At 50.9% G+C, this 11,441-nt stretch overlaps 1 protein-coding gene across 1 annotated transcript; it reads right to left on the minus strand.

The window, feature by feature from the left end:
• Nucleotides 1-10,162: 10,162 nt before the first annotated feature.
• Nucleotides 10,163-11,414, minus strand: SAPIO_CDS8636 (uncharacterized protein; the record flags this gene model as incomplete). The annotated part of the gene is made up of 2 exons (XM_016790235.1): nucleotides 10,163-10,255; nucleotides 10,791-11,414. The coding sequence occupies 2 exons, from the start codon at nucleotides 11,412-11,414 to the stop codon at nucleotides 10,163-10,165; spliced, it is 717 nt and encodes a 238-aa protein (XP_016640498.1).
• Nucleotides 11,415-11,441: the final 27 nt, after the last annotated feature.

Raw genomic sequence — 11,441 nt, forward strand, 5'->3', positions numbered from 1 at the left:
TCTCTTCAGGTTCAGATGGCGTCGGGGGCTCTACGTCTCGGGATAGGAGGCTGGTGTGGTCGATCCCCCTCTTAATCTACATACTGCAAGTTTTGAAGATGACAGAAGACAGAATTGACTTACTTCAACAACCATGTACTCCATAAACTATAGTTTCTGCCGCCGCCGAGATGAGCGGGCGAAGCTGCAAGCCCAATGTAGCTGGACTGGGGAAACCTCCCCAATCGCATTGATTCCTTAAGGCACCACACCACCCCCATTCACCATCCATCAAAGAGCCGGTCGAAGCCCCCTTCACCCCCAACCCTAAGCCACCCGGTTCCATGTCACTGGTGCACCCCCCTCCCCCTTCCCCCCTCCCTCGCTTCTCACTGCATGGATGGTGTATTAGGGAAATTAATGGTAGGAATTACTCCATTCACGCATCTCTTCCCCTTTCTAGCGCGTCGCATAAAGAAAAAAATCTCCTTCAAGACACCAATTGATCAATAGATGATGTCGTTTCAGTCAATAACCCGGATTATCCGAAGGTAGTATTGAACAACATGCGCAAAAGGGAAGCGAAAAAAAAAAAAAAAAAAAAAAAAAAAAAAAAACAACAACAAAACGAATTTGAATGCACAGGCCAATAAATTTGGGTACATGAGTCCAGAAATGACTGATCTACGAAAGTGTTTCCGATGGAACCAGAAAGTTGCCTACGACTTGCAAGCTTGAGAGCTGCTGATCATGGCCCCGGGTAGGGATCAGGGTTCTAGTCTTGCTTTCCCCCCCTCGGTCGATTTTCAACCGAGCCTATCCGCGGACGTTACGCCCTTGCCATCGAAAAAGTCTTCTTGCCGAAGTGGATTGGAATTCATCCTGCAGCGGAAGCGTTGAAGTCTGCGGACCAAAGGCTCAGTCGGCTACTCTATCTCACGCATTGCGTGCGCAGGCGAACGCCAAACCCCTTGCTGTCGGCTGCAGGGGTTCATTAGAACGCCCAGGCGATGGATAATGATATGCAAACTGTTCGGCAAAGGGGCGCATACATAATGTACTCACGTCCTTCACATCTGGTAGACCTGCCGCTCAAGTGACCGATTCTTCGTGTGGGTTGATGCCCCATGCGCAGAGCGAAGTGTAACATTGTGACGCTAGATGTATTTGATCTGCCATGTTTGCGTCGATCCAAGCTCCAAAAATACACTTGTAGTACGTACGTAGGAACAAGCAAATTTATGCTTCGGTCTCATTCTGGGGATCATATGAAGTAGCGTACTTTGTAAGCATGCCTGGGATTTCGACCTCGACTCCAAGGCAGGGTTCATCCCTTCTGACTTCTCGCACCAGTCTACTCCAGCACCAGGATAGTCCCGTTGCGGACCCTATACACTAGGTAAATAACGGGTGGTCCCTTGGGCCAGACCGCGGCGAGTTAGGGCGTAGTGTAGTCAACTTCGTAGTGACACTAACAGCGAACGTCGTCCTGACGCCACCTCCGTTGCAATTTAAACCTCCACCCTCTGCTTCGTATTTCGCCGGCGGGCATCTGGAATGCCTTTGATCGCCATGCTCGATGCCGAGCCTTCTTGGCCTCGGTTCCCCAGAGAGTATAATCTACACATACTTGGCTCTTGGAAGTGCGCACGCTCCTTCGCATGATGTGCCTCTGTTAGGTCTAGGACTGTGCGGCTCGGTTGGTTCTCCTAATAATTGGATCCAGACAGTGGGGGCACGCTAGGATGAAGATGTCGGATTCTAGAGACATTAGGTCTGCACTGCACAGTTGCCAACGGTCTGTGCACGGAGAGATCGATGTCAGAACCAACCTTGACATGGTTTCCTTCGTCGTTTACGAAGTAATCTAAACTACGAAATCCGCATCTAGCACCTCGTCGATAAAGAGCTACGAAGTAGAGGCACTTATCGACCACAGAAGTGCCACTCAAGGGAGCCATGGTCCTGTCTCCGTCCCAAGTAGTGCTATCTCTACCCGCCCCTTGTGGACAACTACACGACGCTGCGATCGGGAAGATTTTGAGGCTAAATACTGCCATCCCAGTGAGGTGTGTTTACCAAGGACGAAGGAAAACACGAAGTGGTATTAGGATCCATTAGGTCGGCGAGCTTGCAAGGGTGGATCCCACTAAAAAGGTTCCCGATCTTGATTGACCCAAGGTAACGGCACACACAGAGGCAGCAGCAATTGGCTTCCTTCCAGTCAAGTCAAGGAAGTGCTTGATCTCTTTGCGAAGTAACACTATGTACTTCGTAGATTAGGATCCAATCATCGGGAAGGTACGGGATACACATTCCAATCCTAGCTCCTCCAACATCAGTTGTCGAAGTACCTCGTACACGTCCCCGCTCCATTCATTGGTAAGAACTGGCAAGGTATCGAAGATACTAAGTACACGTACCCCACCTTCGAGCGGTGGACCGACGGTCGTGCAAAATATTAGCTCTTCTTGCATTCAATTTGCAGGTAAATCTCTCCACTTTCTGCTCATGTTTCGCATGCTTTTCGCTGCCTGTCCGCAAGCCACTGTGCCATGCTAGGGGGCTGACACTAAGATTCGGCGCGGCGGACTGCCTGCGTAGATTACGAAATGTAGGAACTCATTGGCTACCATTGCCAGGGAATGGGGAAATGCGGAGGTACTCGGGCATGGTGGAAATGGCGTCCACTAGTACGCTGCTCAGTATGCGTACGCTAGTTTGCTTCGAAGAGTATCAATCCCTTCACCACGTTCTTGACAGGGACCCAGATCTTCACCCATTGGGATCAAATCAGTACAAACGATTTATCTGGTACTTATACCTCTGACTTCCATTTCTTGCCGCTTCAAGTTGCGGGAGGTGTGTTCCTCTCCTTAGTATAAAGTACTTCCTATGAAGTAGAGCCCTCATCCTCCACTTTCCGATTCTCGGGACGTCAATAAACGAAGTAACCTGGGATGAAGTACTTAGTGGTGGTTGCGCCAGGTGCTCTGGCTTGCCTGTGACCAATTAGTATGAAGTACCGAGGTACTTCGCACCTTGTATCTATCAGGGTCTTTTGGCTGGCTTCCCCAGATATCTGACCATCATGGTGCTGATGACCCATCGCCGGACCCTGTGGCTTACAGACCCTCGATGGAAGCTGCCATGGAGAAATCCAGTGGTAAGATTTCATCGACGAGAGCCGAGGAAAACTGTGCGGAGAAACTAGGAAACAACTTTAACACGAAGGAATGCCCGTGCTAGTTTAGTATCCAAATGGACCCGCTTTTGAGGACTTTCAATTTGGGTTTGGTACCCAAATGACGAGTCTGGACGTTGTGTGGAGGGCTCAATAGTGACCTCATCGGCTTGGAAGAGTCATTCCTTTATTTTTTTCCTTATTTTTGCTAGGATAGCCTTGTCAGTCGACAACCTGCCGTCTCGGACATTCCTTGGCCCGGACGGAAACAGATGGTATACAATAACAAAACAACACCGCCTGGAGCATGTGTGAAGTCATGAGCCCCCGAAGGCTTTGCTTGGTTTTGGGACGCCAGGCGACGGAAATCCCGCCCTGATGCTCGTCTGTGCCAGTCCATTTACGTCCCATAGTTGAAACTTTGCCTGGTGCCTGGGCTTATTTTGCGGCCCAACTGGTACGGCACGGATATCGCTGCGCTCTGCATATTCCCTTCCGGTTCTGGAAGGCAGATGACGATGTTGTTTGAAATTGCACGAACTGCTTCGTAGCATGATATACATTGCATGTACGAAGTCATTTGCATTGTCGCTGATCGTGGGGACGATCGTTTGCCCACTCATCTCTTTGCGGCGCGTGGTTTCAAAGTTGACTCCCAGAATTTGAATTCCTGTCAAACCCTCTGACACGCACGTCCACTGGAGCCATGGCGGCCTTAGGGGGACTAGAGTTGGGCATCTATCAAAGGTACTATTGGCCCGCCTTCGGTTTTCTTCGCTTTGTTCCAGAACGCGGCAGAGAAACCCAATTTTAGCATACGTAGTGGTGGTCCTGCCTGCGAAGTAGCTCCGCGCAAAAGTGCTCCTTTGATGGGGAACTTCTCGGAAGAAATGAGCGGTCGAAGCCTGCACACTTTCTGTACCATCTCCGTAACCGAGGACGGCTTGAGAAGAAAAAGCGCCACTTACGAGGGAAAACGGCACCCATCAACCAGATACGTCGGAATCAAAGTGTAATTAACCAATGTGCCGGAGCTTGTACTGCAGGCGTTAGATTAAAAACGCGGCATGGGACGTCAGTGTGGGAATATCGTGGACTTATTAATTAATCCCAAATTTCATCTATCAAAATGTCAGACGCCGAATGTTCTCCTCGACGACCGACCGCAGTTTGGAGGTGTGGGCCTCCTCTTGGCAGCATCTTCAGAACCCACTCTGTCTTGGTTCGATCAATGATAGGGTGAGGACGAAAACGATTGACTCAGGATGTTGGTGGCTGATCGCGGGAACTGGCAGCGTCACATTGCTAGATGGTCCATGACTGGCTACCACTTCATAGTTTAGAAAAAGAAAAATTCTCCGCGACGAGACAAGACGGTAAGCTTCCTTTCTACGAAGTGCGTTCCTCTGGCATTTTTTTTTCTCATGGGGACTTGATCTCGGCAGTTAGCTGGAAAGGCACCACGCTTTGTACAAGTACTTGTACTGTGAAGTCGATATGTAAGGAGGGTGGAATGGCAGACAGTCTTGGTTGGGTTAGTGAACAATTGAGCTTATCTGCTCCCTCTGGAAATGGCAACCGTGTACCTGTGTACATCCCTTCTCTCTTGCGATCCCATCCAAGGAGTGTTTACACACATATCCAGCATAAGGAAAGGAGACCAGACACTTCCTCTGGAATGGACACCCAATGAGCTCAACCCTGGGGAGACCCTTGGAGCAACCACACATACTATGTACACTTTGTTGAAGAGCTTCAGAAGGAGGCCCCTATGATACCGTCCGGAACTCGCTCAGAATATTGATCAATACCAAGTGGCCGGGCCAAGGCTAGCGTTCTTGACCACCCGAACTGAAGGACATGGGGGATCAGAGGGCTGGGATACCAGGGCCAAGGACGCGTGAAGAGCGCCCATTCCACGATATTTTTGAGGACAGCCGCCCTGGTGGCGCTCAGCGCCAAGAAACGCCTCGACTCCGCACTATCCGAACAAGACCTGACGTTCGGAAGGTGTTCCAGAAGAACGGGGGAAAAATAAGTCTCCAGTTTCACTACTTGAGTGCCCCGGCTGGTCGTGTCGGCTGGCCAGGTACCTGCCCGGCTGTTCTCTCAGAGAGCGTACTTCGTAGGCCTTGTTGCGCTTTGGAACCTGGAGCACGTTGTTTGTTGAATTTCTCCGACGTCGTTTTGAGACAACATCAATCAGATTAATACTAATACCAAATCAATTTTTGTCCCCAAATATTACACTGTGCAATACAACTACGCCATCAACTCTCCTCTCCGTGACCTCGGGAAACGTGGGACAGGTCACAGTGCCTCCGTCCTTCGTTATTACTGGCGATGCTGGCATTTACTTCTTACAAGTCCCTCTCGTTGTGATTGGAGATTTGGCTGACTGTGGAGCCTGTCAACCCAGGTCCTGTCACACGTGGTCGCGTTTCTGGGCTGGCCTGGCCAAAGTTTGTCTCCTCAACCGGGCTAGCCAAATGGGCCGCAGCGAACTAGAAATTGGAACAGAGGTGACAGAGTGTGACGAGGGGGAACCGAATGTTGGAAGTGTGAAAGAAGCAAACATCAACGAGGATGGGTGGGTGACCGCAGACCTTCGCTGTGATTCGGCTGGCGGCCTCGTACGAGACGCGGTGACAGGCAAGAAGCATCTTACAGCCCAGCAAGAGGTGATGATGTCTGTCTCCAGGCAGCGAGAAACTTTCTTCTTCCCGTCTTTTCTTTACTTTTTTTCTCCTTCTTATTCTTTTTGTTACTAAGAATCGCTAGATGAATTTAACCCATGTGCAGGCCCAAGTGTGGGAGACAGCAGAACTTGAGAAGACGAGTCAGAACATGGAGAATAACAATAAAAAAAGCGGCAGCACAACAATTCAGCTCTGGGACCATCAGCTTGGTTTTTCCACTGAAAGAATATGATTGATAATAAAACGCTGAAATTATATCAGCTGAAACCAGGCCGTTTCCCTAACGCAGAGGCGTCTGCATTAGGATTAGATGCCGGTCAGGAATTAATACAGGCCCTGAAGGTCCCGAAGTCAGGAGGCGCGTAGCCAATCCTGGAGGTTGCCAGGTCCCTTCGTCGACCCACAGGGCAAGATCGCTATTAAAATGGCGGCAAACAAACGCAGCGATCGACAGGAAGCCTGCAGGAGTCGGTCATGTTGGCGTCCAGGATCGATCCCTCAATGGCGGCTCGCCTGTAGTGTAGGTGCAAGTACAGAGTCTGTACGAAGTAGAAGATGAGCAGCATAACCGACACATTACGGCGGGCGGAGAGTCCATGTTCTGAAGCTGAGGCCACTTCTGAGGTCCGACCTGGGTCTGGGCCGGTTTGCTTCTAACAGGTTTGCTGGGGTGCAACTTCATCAGGCAGCGGATGATTCTTGATTTTAAGCCAATGCCGACAACATGCGTTGGCTGCTTTACGCTACGCTACGAAGTGCATACATTAATTAATGTAGTATTCATCACGAGCTAGGAGATATCAATGATGCATATCCTAGCGCATAGGAAAATGTACGCAGTAATAAGGTGCGGCCAAGCTGGCAGACTACTCGTAGTGAGAAGTACTTCGTATTGCGTGGTTGGATGTATGACCTTCAAAGTACCTTTGTAGTTTGAACCCTCCTTGGAGTGGTGACCTTCTTTGTTTGGTTCCTCCTCCCACTCATAACCAAGATACGTTCCGAAATTCCTTCCTCCATGTCGCCGTCCGTGTGATTGTTTGCTTCTCAAGGCCTGTGTACTTGTTGGAGATTATCGATGGGGTCTGTTGCTGATAAGATTACCATCATTGTATTTCTTCCTTCCTACAAGAGGATCCGCCGAAGTCGGCTGGAGGTAAAAGGCCAATGGCCCAGGATCAGCAATAGATCAAATTGGCAACGACTGACTAGTTCAGGACGTTCAAAATGGCCCAAAGCAGTCCAGAGAGGCGTTGCATCAGTGGGGTTCGAAGTCAAAGGTGCCACCAATGCAGCACAGGCGACCTTGACTCCAGTGGATTGGTACAAAGTGAGAAATAGATACATCATGCTTCGTACTTCATAGTTGCAGCAGCCGTACGAAGTGACAAGCACGACCAATCGATCAATCAATCGTTTCATTTGATCATAGCAAGTGCAGCCCCCCGAAACGGCTGTGGTTACGAAGTACAAAGCATTTGATTGATGAAGTAATCACTTGAAGATGCTTGGAAAACAAGTGAGCACCAGAATTTGAAATGATCATGGCCAGGCAGACCAGACGAGATGGTTATGGTGGAAAGCTTAAACACTGTATAATGTACATAAAATGGCAATAACTCGGAAATTGACATCACTTGGCCTTTTTTAAGAGTGTTAGCTCCGCCGTTAATCCGCCAGCACCAGCTTGTCGGCTCCAATCTTACTCCGAATTACACTACGACTCACGAGACTACGCGCTCTACCAGTGATGAGCCGCCTTTATGCTCCTTGGTGCCGTTCATATCTTCCACACTACTTCAGTGACTCGACACTAGCTCCGGAGTCATAGCACTTTCATGGGCGATGCTCCTAATAATAACAGGCCAAGTTACAGTGACTTGGTCGTGAAGAAGTAACAGAGATATGCTGGACGAAGTGATACTTCCATGCTTGATCCTGGATGAGGACGATGAGGACGATGACGACGGGTTCGACACATTGACTTCTTTCAGGAAGAGAGCCGTTCTTTGCCCCGAGTTAAATTAAACAGACTCTACTTGTCTACGAGGAGAGAAGGTGTCAAGGCTTCTATGGGGTTGAGGAAGTGAGCCTTCAGCTACAAGTATCTTGTGAAACAAGGAAGAAGTTGATAGCTGGGGACCGGGGGCCTGGCCATGGCCAAGTTTTTGCAGATAACCAGGGGATCTGACACAAGCCAGCTTGTATCGTCACTATAGACTTCCTGCTCATGAGTTACTCGAGCTTAAGAAGACAAGTTTGCTCCATAGAACCGTGATCGACTTCGTATGAAGTATACAGCACCAGAGCGCTAGTGTACTTTGCAGCTGTCCACCAAGTAGTCGGTCCTACCGGCCGAGTGGCCTCGTCTGATTCCGACATTTGTCCCTCGAGCTCCAGAGCATATCGTGGGTTTCTACTTCGTAGTGTTACCCTCCTTGAACCCTACCGTCAGTCACCAAATGCTAGACAGCGCAGCGGCGTCGGACTTTCGAGTATGTACTAAGGGCTGGAGACTCAGATACTGCACAACGAGCACCTTGAGAGGTTTAATACAAAACCTGCCATGTCAAATTAATCTTCTAGTCATGCGCCGCCAGGTTCTTGCGTTTTCGTGAGTAATAGTACGAAGAGTTTAGGGCATTGAAGGCACCAGGGCAATATAAAGACAGCATCGAACGCGTTCCCGTGAGAAGAATGACTAACTAATACATTTGATGTAGGATTGGAGAAAAACCAAGTACGAAGTATGGACGTTTGCCCAGCCCTAGTCTGTGATTTCAAGACGTGCTGTGCCTGGCTCTGTACACTCCCTCTAAGTCGTTTTCTCAATTGATCAAGACATTGGAGCTCCCCACCCCATTCCGCGTCATTCATCGTCTTTAACTCGCCTTGGGTAAGGCAAGGGTGCTTCGACAACTGCCTGCATTGGCGAGAGCAGCATACCTCTTCTCCAAGGGATTATTTTGAAGACGAGGTAATTAAAAGTGCAACTCTCGCGTGGCAGGTCACAAGCACACTCTCCAAGCTTCCCAGTTGGATGGTTGTTGGTAGTGGTACCTGAGCCTTCCTGAGCGTAATGAATCAATCCCCAACTCCACCGCCAGTTGACCTGGGTACGTATCGAACATGTATCAATCGATTGAATTGACGGGAAAATGAATTCTCATTGTTGATGCTTGTGCCGAGACTGGTAACGGCTACGACAGGACACGGGCTTCCGCCCCAGCTCGGTGGTAAGGTCAATGTACCTTCGGTACTACTGCAACTGCTACACCAGGTTATTCGATGTTCGGGTTCCCTTGTAACCCCGGTCATCTCTGCGACGACTCTTTCCTCTCCGAGCAGTGCGAAGTACAATTGTACCCACCTCATTGATAATACCAGCCGGAGCCCATGACTGGTGTACTTTGTAGTGTACCTAATGGTGTAAGAAAATTGAAGTACTTTGTACTATAAATTTGCGCCTGAGCCCCAAGAGTACCTGTAGTACCCTCTTGGACCTGTCAACAATTGGTCAAATTGGTGTGAGCACCAAGGAGACAAGGGCCCTCGGGCTGGGGTTTTGTGAGGGCAGGGGTACTTTCCTTATTTTTTTTTTTATTAGCCTGGTTGCGTTGGAGTTGAAGGTGCAGCACAGATCCGGTTCTGGACCAGCTCTAACCTAGCTCGTGCTGGCATTGGCGTTGGGTTGATCACAACCTGCGTGCTTCTCCTCTCCCCTGCCCCCAGTGTTGGATTTTCTAAATTTCTGAACCTCCCTCAGAACTTCTCACTTCTCCAAAACGTGATCGGCTCAACGACACAACACCGGCCGGATCCTTCCATTGTCTCTCGCCTTGGCCGCTTGGAGGCCATTCCGACTCGCTCTCCTTTGACATAGTCTACTCCTCCCAGGTCTTTTTTCCTGCACTGGGTCCCGCCTTCGTCGCATTGTAGTATCGCGTTCTGCTTGGAGCTTTCGCATCGCAAATTGCAGCATTGAACTGCGAGAGTTGACTATAGGAGGCAGAGCACCAGTCTTGCCCACGCCGGTTTCCACCTCCCGTTAGGCCCGGTTCGCAGCAAGATTCGTCCATTCGGAAATAGCTACCGCGAGCTCCGCCTCTCCAGCATCGCGCCAGGACCGACTCTGTTCGGCCGCCTTCCTGTCCACTCCTGAGCTTCAAGAGTCTCTCACCTCATTCACGGCACTGGCTCTGCGTTTCTCACCTTAAGAAGGAATCTCCCCCCCGGCAGAGATCGGGAGAAAGACGTGACGTAAGAGAGACAACACGAGTTAACAACTCGTCTCTGTATTCTACGTCTCATTCTTGTCGTTTCCCTCTTTCCTCTCTGGGCGCCCATCCAATCGTGCCTCTGCTCTTTCTGGCTCTGTCCTCCACCCGGGCCTCTAGAGAGTAGCTGCGAGTACTTGTTACTCGAAGAACCGGAAACCACTCCTCCAAGCTTTGCCGCCCTTCCTCCAGGGACTTTCGACCTAGCCCCGGTTCTATCGGCCGTTTCCTGTTTCCCGTTTCCCCCCCTCACCCCTTAACTCTCACCCCCTTCACCCCATAAACCTACCCTACCTGCCCCATACACCCCCTCGGCCAGCCTAAGCTCACTCGCTCGAATACCGCTGCTATGGTCATTCCCTGACCGGCCGACATAATCTTTCGAGGTTGTCCTCGCTTCAATCTATCTACCTGCCTTTCGTATATCCTCCCCCGACAACAACATATATTGACTCCCTGTGTATGAATGTAGGCAGTACTTCGACTGCCGTACACATATAACTCCCAACATGGACCCGGGCCCGCTTGACAACCAGAGCAATAAGCGCCCCCGTCTCTCGATGAACAGTTCTGTGTCCTGGGGTCCTGGTGCGCCACCTGGTACTGTGTCTTTACCCCATCCCACCCAGACCCCGTTACCCTCTGGCGTACCACAGCCCACGCCGCCGGGTCAATATCAACCCCATTACCCTCCTCGCAACTCCGAACCTCATCCCCATTCTCATCCCCATCCTCCCCCTCACCCTCATCCACCACCACCGCCTCCTGCCCAGGTCTCTCCTTTACACCCCCATAGACCGGGCCAACATCCTCCTCACCCCGATGACCGTCGTCATCATGAACAAGAGCCATACCCATCCATGCAAGACTTTCGACAACCTCCGCCCTCACCAGCTCAAGCCCACCCTCCGACACAAGGACACCCTCCCCCCCCTCCGCCTTCCCATGGTCCTCCTCCAAGCGCGTTCCATAGTCAGTATCCAGTCCGGGACCCTGCCATAAAGAAGGATCCCGGTGATGAGCATATTGCTCCCCGGCGAGCTCAATCGACGGGCAACATCGCAGAGCCTCATCCTGTGAATGCTCATCCAGCGCCGCCGCCACAACCCTCACCGATGAATTCTGGACCTCATCCACCTCCTCCGCAGGCCGGTGCTCCTGGTGGACCGCCTCCACCGCCGAGTTATCCTGAAGATCCACGCAGGCACATGAGTTACGATGCTGGCGGCCCTCCCATTCCAACAACCCCGGGAGCTTACGGACGACCTGGACCATCTTATCCCCCCCCCCCTCCTCCCCCTC

This window comes from Scedosporium apiospermum, assembly GCF_000732125.1.
Source record: "Scedosporium apiospermum strain IHEM 14462 chromosome Unknown SEQ_SAPIO_0121, whole genome shotgun sequence".
NCBI lineage: Eukaryota > Fungi > Ascomycota > Sordariomycetes > Microascales > Microascaceae > Scedosporium > Scedosporium apiospermum.